Consider the following 11,588-nt stretch of genomic DNA (forward strand, 5'->3'; position numbering starts at 1 on the left):
GCGCCTGTTAAAAGAATAATATGTGATTTTTTTTTATAATTAATTAACCTAAATAAAAGCTTAGTGTTAATTATATTTGATAAAGTGAGTGCCACTTAGGCTATAATCGAGCCGAGTCAATCAGAGTATGTCATAGTTTGAACTTTGCTTAGTATAATTATTAGTTATTCATGTTCGGTTGGAGCTTGGGTCGAACTTTCACATATTGTGCATGCTTGACTTGTTTACAGTTTTCAATGTTTTAACTTGATTTGGTTATGACAAGTGAACGAGTATTTAAACGAGTTAATAAATGAGTTAAAAGTTAAAAGGAGTATCTAAATTTTCATATAAAAAATATAATAAATTTTACAAATCTAAATAAAGAAATAATTGAATAAATCATATAAACAATTGAACTAATATCTATAATAAATATATTTCCATAAAAATGAATTCTAAAATTTAAAAAAATATTAAAACAAAAGTTAAATAAATTAGTATTACGAAATAACTCATAATGTGAACTCATTTATCAATTGTAGAATTAATTAAGAATTATTAAAAAAAGAATGGACAAAACGAGTGATGCTCACTTTCATAATTCAACATATTAATTTTCAAATATTTAATAATTATGAATAAAATAAATATATAATTAAGAATTAATTTAAATTATTATTGATATAATAATATAATACTATTAAATTTATAATTAAATATTATATCATATATGATATAACTATATTCGAGCTTAAAATCAAGTATTTAACATTTTATTTGCTGAACAACAAATGAATTTATTCTTAAATATAAATAAACAAGTTCGATTATGCCCATATTTAATTAATTTAAGATTCTAGTTTTATAAATTGTTCGAACTTATTTATTTATTAATTTAAACTAATATGATAGAGTCGAGTTTGATGTTCATCGAGTGCATTGGTTCATTTACAGCTCTAAGTCCCACTAAAAAAAAATTAAAAATCTCTACATTTTGAAATTTGTTTGATTTAAATTTATCTTTTCACATAACATTTGAAAGAATAATAGAAAATATTAATAAAAATTAAATATCACACATTTAAATATATAAAAGCAACACTCAAAAGCAGTTTCCCTACCAGATGGAAAGAAACAAAATACCTGTTTCAGCTCCAAGCCTTGCTGCTCTGTCACCATCTTTTGTTTCTTTTTTTTTTTTCTGGTGCCTGTGTGTAGTAAATGTCTCTCTTCTCCCAAGTCCTTTCTAAAAGTCCTCCTTTTCTGCTGCCATTTTCTCCCTCATCCTCAAAACGGAGGGAACTGAGTTGGAGAGAGAGGGAGGGAGTGGGAGGGGGAGAGAGTTTACGCAAAGGAAATGGCTTGAGGCTGAATGAAGCAGCTGGCAATACTGTAGGCAGCCGCCTGCACAGGCCCACTCAGCTAACTTTTCTCACTGGTAAGCCTCCTCCTTCTGTAAAAATTGGTTTTTTTTTGTCGGTTTTCGATGGAAAGTAAGTGGGAGCACAGTGTTCTACTGGCTGCTGCAACTTGTCGATCAATGAAATTTTAGCCTTTTTTCCTTTCCTTCGCATCTAGTGAAATGGAAGGACTTTGATCTCGTTCTTAGTGCTTTTGTTGGAGATTCATAAAGGTCTGACATTCTGGATGCTAAGCTGCTTTTTGTAGAGATTTTGTGTAAAAAATTCGTTCTTTGATTCTCAAATCTGTTTCCTCCGCTTTTCCAAACTGTAGGTTCTGTTGATCTTTCATGTACCTCACTTTATGCTGAAGTTTGAACGATTTTGCATGGTTTTGATAGAATACCAGTAGAGTTTTATGAGATGTTAGTCTGTGATTCTAAGTTACAATGCTTTGTCTTATTTGCTGATTTTTTCTTCTTTTGACTGGTTTTAGTTTTTTTCTCTGAGAATCTGGAGAGGATATGAATGCTCTACTTGGTGCTTTTACTTTTCTAACAATGTATATCTCTGTGTTTTATCATGACTGGTTCTGAAAGCTTTGTTGTAAATAAAGATTTGGATTTTGAAGTTCTTCACTTCTTTTGAACTGAAACTAGCTAAGGTTTCATTTGGTTGATTTTTAGACAGAAGATATGTTCTAGAAAATGATATTTTACATTTCATAAAACTGCCACTGAAATAGATCTATTTCTAGCCCCATCTAACTAAATGTTGAATTTGACAAAAATTACATTTCCTTAAAACATGTTTTCTATCTTCCAGCAATCTGCTGAGCTCTAAAAGTGAAGTTTACTTTCTTGCTTACAGACAATTAATGCTTGTCTGGAAAACTACTCTTCTATGCAGATTTCAGTTTTCACATCCCTTCTTGCTTGCCTTGTATTGCTGACTATTATTATATGAAGAAAATGATCCAAAATATTTCAGTTATTGGAACATTTGGTTCTAAAAGCTAATTGCTCATATACCATGTAAAAGAAGTTCGAAATTTAGTTTGTTATAATCTTGCTTTTTCTTAACAAAAGGTTGGAATTGGTAGCTCCTTCTCTTGTGGAGTCGAATGCGAGATTCATGGTTCTAAGCACTTCTTTTTGCTTTGAATGTTGAGTTGAGGGAATTCCTATTTTCTATAAAGTTCTTTTTTTCTATGCAATCTTGATGGATTTCATGTTTTAAGGTGACCTGCCCTTCATCTGGGATTATCTGTTGAGAGGGTTTTGTTTCTATTGTGTATTAATATATATCATATTTTTTTAATAGCAAGCAATATAATCATGATTTTTGAATTTTATTGATAAGGAAAAATTCATGCACTTATTTGGGGTTGGATTTTGCTGATTCTACTTCATTGAAATTCTTATGTAAAGCAAACAAAAACTCTTATATGACTAAGTTTGATTGAATCGCTTGATTGTTACTCTGATGTATTGCAGGTTAGGAAAAAAGTCAAATTGAATGGTTTGATTGTCTCTGTAAACACTGTTGATTTATCTACTTGGAATCATGTCGACATTTATGCATGCGGAGTCTAGGAGATTGTATTCATGGTGGTGGGACAGCCATATTAGTCCAAAGAATTCAAAATGGCTTCAGGAGAACCTTACAGGTATGCATGCCAATCATCCATGACTCATTATATCATGTAGAGGGTTTGCACTATAGATTATAGAGTAAAATGCCAAAGTAAATACTTAATTTTATGTGGTCATGTTAATCCCAGAGTATTTAGAAGTGTCAAATTAGTACCCAAACTCTTTAAATTATGGCCGAAATTGTCCTTGTCTTAGCCTATCTTAAAAGAGTCTGAAGAATAAATTGACACTTTTATAGAATGGCCCCCTGCAAAGAGTCAGGAGGCTATTTTGACACGTTTCTCATACATTATTTGTTCATTCTTGTCATCACGTTTTTCTTCAATTCCTCCCACCATTCATTGTTGTTTAGAGCTATGCTTAACATTATTTGGGGTTTAACTATGGCCTTTTCAATAGATTTTAGTAATGTTTGCTGGGGAATGCTTTTCCTTGCACCAAAGATTTAAGCATCTAGCTTTTTATTAACTCTTTATGAATCTTAATTTGTCTTTTCTTGAACAGATATGGACTTGAAAGTAAAAGCTATCATCAAACTCATAGAGGAAGATGCAGACTCCTTTGCAAGGAGGGCCGAGATGTACTACAAGAAACGACCCGAGCTTATGAAATTTGTGGAGGATTTCTACCGAGCATACCGTGCCTTGGCTGAAAGATATGATCATGCAACGGGGGCGCTCCACCATGCTCATCGAACGATTTCTGAAGCTTTCCCCAATCATGTTTCCCTAGCATTGCCTGATGAATCTCCCTCCGTTTCACCTGTCGCTGAGATTGGGCAGTGCACTCCAGAAATTCCTTCATTTTTGGGTTCACCATTTGAACCCAATGATCTGCAGAAGGATGCATCAGGCGAGCTGGGATATTTTCGTATGGGTAATAAGAATATAGTATACAATGAAGAAAATGAATCATTTGCGACCAAAAAAGGACTGAAGCAGTTGAATGAGATGTTTGCTCCTCGGGAAATGACAACCCGTGTAAAGTTACATGAAGGGAAGGTGAGAAAAGGACTTAAGTTCCAACAGGAAGAGGACTTTGTTTCCCAGTCTAAAGTGAATAGCTCCAAAATGGTTTCTGAGGAAGAAGTAAAGGAGAGGGAGAGTGCCCGAAATGAAATCAAAAGTCTTCAGGAAGAAGTTTCTCAGCTCTCAATTGAGAACCAAAAACTCAAGGCCCAAATAGAGTCTGGAGCAACGGATTTAGATTCATACAGAAGAGAAGTTCAAAACTTGAGAGATGCAATTACGAAATTGCAGTCAGAAAAGGAAGCTGCTGTCTTGCGGGATCAGCTATCATATGAAAGAATATCTAGAATGGAGACTGAAATTCTTTGTGCAGAATATGAATTTGGGAAGCTCCATGAGGAAATCATGATGGGAATTTTTAAATTTTGTGGGGCAGAAGAGCAATGTTTTTCATTGGAGAAGGCAAATCAGAGTTTAATGGTAGAAGTTAAACAAACTAACAATATATTGGAAAAAATTAGAGCGCTATTAGTGGAGAAACAGTATCTTTTGGAGCAAGCTGTTGAGGAGAAAGATAATGCTAAAGATGAAATAAAACGTTTTCATGAACAGCTTTCTCTGGTATCAAATGAGAACCAGAGTCTCAAGTCCCAAATACTGTCCAAAACCAAGAATTTGCAATTATCCATAGATGAAATTCATAGCCTGAGAGATGAAATTTGTAAATTAGAATCTGAGAAGGAGGCTGCTATACTGACGAACCAACTATCCAAGAAAATCACATCTGGTTTGAAGGCTGAAAAAGTTCAAGCAAAAGATGAAATTGGAAAGCTTCATGCAGAAATTCTGATGGGATTTGTTAAGCTTTGTACTGCAGAAGAGCAATATCTTTCATTGGGAAAGGCATATCAGATACAAAAATTAGAACTTGAAGATAGGAAAAGGGTACTGGAAGAAATCCAACTGTTATCAGTTGAAAGCCAAAATCTTTTGGAGCAAGAGGTTAAGGAGAAAGAGATCATTAAAGATGAAATAGAATGTCTTCAAGGTGAAGTTTCACAGCTATCCATTGAGAACCAGAAAATGAAGGGTCAGATTTTATCAAAAGCAGCTGAGGTTCAAAATTTGAGGAATGTGGTTTCCGTATTAGAGCGCGAGAAGGAAGATGCTGTTACGAAGAGACAGCTCTCCATGGAGAGTATAAGGCGCTTGGAGAATGAAATCTTAAGAGCAAAAGAGGAAATCAGGAAACTCCACGAGGAAGTTTTGATGGGCATTGTTAAGTTGTGTAGTGCAGAAGAGCAACTTTTTGCATTGGAGAATGGAAGTCAGAATCTAAAATCAAAAATTGAAGAAAGAAAAGCAATGTTTGAAGACCTCAAAATTTCTTTACAAGAGAGTGAAAAGCAGCGGATGGAGGCTGAAAGATCTCTTCAATCCTGGAAGACGCTATATAACCTTTCTCAGGAGAAGGTTGAAAATCTGAATCTTGAAATCCAAACTCATTATGAGAAACTGAAGGACATTGAACACAGTAAAATGAGCTTAGAGGAAGAAGCGCGCCAACTCAAAGCTGTAAATTATGAGCTCAATGAACGCATCCTTGCATATGACTTTGACCTTAAACTTCTGCAAGATGAGACAGTTTCATTGAAGGAAATTAATAGAAAACTTGAAGATGAGATTAAGTTCCATTTACAGGACAACAAAATTTGTCAGCAAGAACTTGAATCTGTTAAGATTAATAGAGATCAGTTGGAACTAAAACATAAAGGCCTAATGGAGCAAATGGAAGTGGCCAGTTTAAATATGGAGTCCCTTGAAATACTGATCAAGGAACTGCAATTTGGCTGTGTTGAACTTAAAGAAGGCTGCAGGAAGCTTGAGGATGAAAATCTTCTGCTTTTCAATAAATTGGAGGATATGGAGATGATTTCAGAGAGGAACACAGTTTTGGAAAGAACTTTATCTGATGCTATGGAGAAGATTAGAGTTCTAGAAGATTCTTGCGAGTCTCTCAATTCTAAAGATGCTGCCCATGTTGTAGAAAAGGCTGCTCTATTCTCTCAGGTGAAGGTTATTGCTGAGAATATGGAGAAGCTTTCAGAGAAGAATACCCTCTTGGAGGACTATTTAGTTGATTCAAACACTGAAATTGAAGTTTTACGATTAAAATTAAAAGAATTTGAAGAATCCAACCTGTTTCTCTCTGATCAGAATTCAGATCTTCTTCTCCAAAAAAGTGGCCTAATCTCTCAGGTAAAATTTTTGTTAACTTTGTCCATTTTGATGTTCGGTTGATCTTGGCTTTTGATATTATCGACTAAATTTATTAACACATTTTATGCATCACACTTATTTCTGACACATCTTTGCGATACTTATTCCTATGAAGCACTTATGTTTTATTGTTCATTTTATTTTCCCTTTTCCCGTGTCCTTTCCACCAAAAATTTTGTAATCAATTTTAGTACATAAAAGTTTTTCTTATTAAGATTGTTGATCGGTTTGATCTTTGAAATCACTCATATTCAGCTTGTTAAATAGTTCATATTTGACTGATTTGTTAACTCAAAAAATCTTTATATTTGATTTCAGTGTTAGTTCTAATCTTATCTAATTGTTCATGATCTTAAATTTCTATGTGAAAGTTTTATTAGGCGACCATTAAATTATCATTTATGTGAGTTCTATGTGTTTCTAATTTTCATCAAAATAAATGAATACTACATTAGGAATTGTGAATTTTGCCTTCTTTGCATGATTTCATGCATGTCATTCTAAATCTACATTAGGAAGCTCTATTCCCATGGATGCCTTGCATTGGATTTGTTATCAAAGTTTAAGGTTATATCATGATGCCAATTAGAAGCAGGACATAATAGTTGAATAAATCAAGAAACTAATAAGATGATATAATTCAAATTAAAGCAGATACGCTATGATTTTAAACATGTTAATATGACTATTACAAGGTTCATTATTGTATTTTTATATTTGGAGAGGTATCATGTTAAAGAATTTTTAAATTGGATTGATTACCTTAAGAATTTTTTGAATGTTACAATATGCTTGAACCTCAAAGAATTTGAATTTTTTTTTTTATAATTTATCAATATATGCTCAATATTATTCGCAATGTTGTTAAATTTATGGTTTGAAATAAAATAACTCTAAAGAAAAATAATTGCCATCTTGTGAATATAAGGGCCAATTGCATGATTCATTTTAAGGATTGTAAATAAGATAACTATGGCGTGTTTGAATGTTATACAAGGTTTAAATATTTTATAGTTAAATAGTATTTGCCTCTAGATTATAATATTTTTGTTATCAACTTAATTAATGGTTTTAGGCAGCAAATTATGGTTGAAATAACATGCCATTCATCAAAAACATTCAATGAGGCTTTATTTAGAGTTTTGGATATTCACCCTCATTCTTTTAGGAGTACAATACTTATGCTTAATATCCATTAAGATAAATCATTATTATCTTCTCTGAATCTTGTTAAACATACACTTTGCAAAGAATAATGTATGGTAGAGTTTGATCCTATTAAAAAAGTAGTTAATATATATGATCTTGATGATGCATTAGATGTTGAAGAAGATTTATTATGACAATATGAATCTACATCTGATTTTATTGAATTTAAATTTGCGCTTATATCAAATTTTGTTCATTAAGCTATATCTCTTTCCTGAATAAGAGTCATAAAGTTTTAAATCCAAATTAAGCATAGATTATATATATGAACCTAGACTTCTAATAGAAATTTAATCTTTTCCTAAATATGAAGCTAAACCAATCATATATAATGTACATTATGAATCAATTGCGTCATTTGATAATGTGGATTTTGACAAATTACACCTGAAAATTATATCCATGTTGAATAATTAAATTGATGCTAATTTTATTTTTGGTTTTTTTGTTTTCTCATCGACTTTTTCATGAAAATAGTCTTGCAAAGAGAGCTAAACTCTGTCAACATTTAAAAAGATTCATACAATATGCCCAACTTTTTTTAGATCTACCTTTACCTTTCTTAACATAATTCAAATCTAAAACATCTCTCCTCATCGGATAATCAAATGCTTGATGTTTAATGTGACCAAACCAACTAAGACGATTCTCTCTAATCTTTTCTGCCAATGGAGGAGCTATATCAGTGCTTTCATGGATAGATTCATTTTGCATTTTGTCTCTAAGCGTCAAACCACTCATTCACCTTAGCACTCTCATCTTAGCAACACTTTACTTTGTTATATGCTTCTCTTTTAAAGGCCAGCGTCTGTGCCATAAAGCATTGTAGGTCACATCACCATTTTATAAAATTTTTCTTTAAGTCTAAGCGGTACTTTTCTATCACAAAATAGGTCCGATGCATTCCTCCACTTCAATCAACCATCTTGAATTTTACTGATATCATCCCCATTTATATCACCATCACTTTGAACAATGTACTCGAGATATCTAAAATGTTCACACCTTTTAATGATTTGATCACCCATAGTTACAACTCTGCACTAGAGCTACTATTAATAAAATTACATTCCATGTGTTCAATTTTAAATATACTAAAATAAAGGTCTTTAGACTCCAATGTAGACCTCCATAATTAAAGTATTTCCTAAACCCTTTCTCTAGTCTTAACCACAAGAATGATATCATCGGCAAAAAGCATACACCTAGGTACATTCTCCTATAAATTACCACTAAGAGCATACATAAATTTAACCTGATCCCTGATGTAACCGAACTGAAATAGCAAAATACTTGGCCAATCCTCCTGTTCGAACACAAGCAACAACTTTAGTATACATATCTTTAATGAATTGAATAAGTCATATCAACGATTTTCTTTTCAAGAGCTGTCCAAAAAACTTTTCTTGGAACCTTATCATAAACTTTTTCTAAATCAATAAAATTCATATGTAGATCCTCCTTACTCTCTTTATACTTCTCCATCAAACCTCTTCAAACCCATCAAACCTCTCAATAAATATATAGCTTCCATAGTAGACTTGCCAGACATAAATCCAAATTAGTTATGAGAAATTTTTGTATCATGTCTTGACCTATATTTAATTACCATATGCCATAATTTTAAAGTATGACACATTAACTTACTTCCTCTATAATTTACGCACTGCCGTGCATCCCCTTTATTTTAATAAATGGGGATAAAAAAACTCTTTCTCCACTCATTAGACATCTTTTTAGTTTTGAAAATAATATTGAAGAGTTTAGTAATCCAAAAAACTCTAAAATCTTCTAAATATTTTCATACTTTAACTTAGATATTATCAGGTCCTACTAATTTTCTACACTTGATTTTTTTAAAGTATCATTAAGTTTCTTTTTACTTATACGACAATAAAAATAAAAAAAATTTATTATTATTAACAATATTAAGATCATTAAGGCCAATCATTTTTTAGAAATTTCATTAAAACGTTTATCAAAATAGCTGACACATCTATGTTGAATATCTTCCTTTAAGAAAATCACATTTTGATTTTCATCTTTAAGACACTTAAATTAAATCTTTACTCTTCTTTTCTCATTGTTTGGTTAATTTATACATATTTTTTCACCTTTTTTAGTATCCAATCTATTATAAAGACCATTAAAAACAGAATTCTTTAGAAGGATTTAATAGTGATAACAAATTTAAATAAAATTATATTGTAGAGGGTGCTAAAAAAATTGAAAAGAAAGTCGTTGAAAGATTGGTGAGCGCTAGATAAGAAAAATTAGATGCAACAGATCCTATGAATTTATATGAAAAGTGCCCATATATTACTCCATTGGTATCAGTTCACAACCTTAAATGGATCAAAAACAAAATAGTGGCAATTTTGTGTTTTTTATTGTAATTATTTTATTTTTTTTGTAACAATTTTATGTGTAAATACTCATTATAGGAATAAATAGTCCAAGCTTTCCTAACCACAATTTTTTTTTACATCGTATCTGTGGGTTTCGAAAATTCTCTTCTTGGCCTCTCACACTAAGAGTTTTAGTGTAAGTTTTTAGGTCAAATTTTCAGAAGTCATATTAAATTTTAAGATGTGACACTACCATTCTCATTTTGTGAGAATTTTAAGCTATGTGATTCAAGGTTCCCATAGGTGCAAGCCTCTATGGTTAATTACCCTTCCTGATATTGAGAGAGAATTTTTTATTAAGACTATTCATTAAGCACCAAATATTAAATGTGTAGTGACAGGAGGCTTAAACTTTAGGATTTATCAGTGTGAGCTTAAAGCTAATGGTAGGGGAAATGATGACGACCCTAGTCAAGATCTTATGATTTTATCATTCTGGGTCATCATGGTCTCTAATTTATTTAGTTAGAGGATGTAGTCGACCCAATTTGATCAAAGAATACCTGTTAGCAATATAGGTGACAGAAAATTTTATTTCAATCAAATGTACTCTTATAATTTACCACTCAAAGGGTAGGAAATTATTGAGAAACATAAGGGCTTCAATTGTAATTATAATTTAATGATGTCATTTGGCTGCAAATTACTATGTCAGATGGCTTTGGTTGTAACCGATATTTTTTGTAAAAATCAAATCATGCAAACAAAGAACTCAGATCACATTATGGGCATGAGATTATTTTGAGCGTGATTATAAAAATATATTTAATATGATATTTGATTTTTACGAGTTGAGTTTAATAAAAAATTTATCACCATCCACAACAGTTTGTCAATGTCTAAAATGTATTGGTTACATAATCAAATTCTAGATGAAACCTTTTGATGTTGTCGCTCTACTCCTCTCATATATAGACTGAGGAAGTCATAAAACATGGATCCCTGCCTAACATATTTATAGAGAATATTCACGTCATGTAGGGGTGTAAAGAGCTGAACATGAGCGAGCCCTAGCTCAACTTGTGTCGGCTCATTAAAAAATATCACTGTTCCTATTCAACTCGTTTATATTTTGAACACAAAAAATGTGTTCGTGTTTGACTTGTTTGTTTAGTGAGTCGAACATGAGTTGTTCGTGAACAAAGAGTTGTTTTGACAACCTTAGTACGCAGTCGTAGTATGTTAAGGGTTAGGGCAAGATTTAAATCTTATTATTAATATTAAAACATTATTTAAATATAATTTAATATATTTTTAGTCTAATTTTTTAATTAATAATTATAATTGATTATAAATAGCGTTGTAGTCAATTAAATGTTTTAAAAAAATATAATTGATGAGTAGTATTTTGAGTCAAAACAAGCCAAACACGAACGAACAAATCTTTGTTCGTGTTCAACTCGTTTATTGATCGAGGAGAAAAAAAGTGTTTGTGTTTGGTTTGTTAACTCTGCGAATGAATCCAACACGAGCTTTTTAACGAGCCGAACACTAGTTGTTCGTGAACAACGAGCCATTTTGATAGCTTTGAGTAATGTACTAGAATCCCTGTCCTAATATCACTGGGGTATATTGTCAAATATAAGACTAAAATTTATCATGATTAACCATCTTGTTTATATTTTAAAAAGTTTTTTCATCCATACAAATAATAATGTTTTTATTATTATTATTATTATTATTATT

General features: G+C 31.6%; 1 protein-coding gene across 2 annotated transcripts in view; it reads left to right on the forward strand.

Annotated features, from left to right (window-relative positions):
* The first annotated feature begins 1,320 nt into the window (after nt 1-1,320).
* Nucleotides 1,321-11,588, forward strand: part of LOC110028502 (protein NETWORKED 1B-like) — a 22,446-nt gene continuing 12,178 nt past the window's right edge. Inside the window, exons 1-3 of one of the 2 annotated variants that reach the window (XM_020730374.1) lie at nt 1,321-1,420; nt 2,879-3,051; nt 3,542-6,264. In XM_020730374.1, the coding sequence (XP_020586033.1) occupies nt 2,949-3,051; nt 3,542-6,264 (2,826 nt within the window). In that variant the 5' untranslated portion in view covers nt 1,321-1,420; nt 2,879-2,948. Of the gene's footprint in view, nt 1,421-1,503; nt 1,616-2,878; nt 3,052-3,541; nt 6,265-11,588 lie in introns of those variants that run through there. The other variant, XM_020730375.1, reaches the window with a different exon arrangement.

The sequence above is a fragment of the Phalaenopsis equestris genome, unplaced genomic scaffold (assembly GCF_001263595.1).
Source record: "Phalaenopsis equestris unplaced genomic scaffold, ASM126359v1 Scaffold000513, whole genome shotgun sequence".
Taxonomy (NCBI): Eukaryota; Viridiplantae; Streptophyta; class Magnoliopsida; order Asparagales; family Orchidaceae; genus Phalaenopsis; species Phalaenopsis equestris.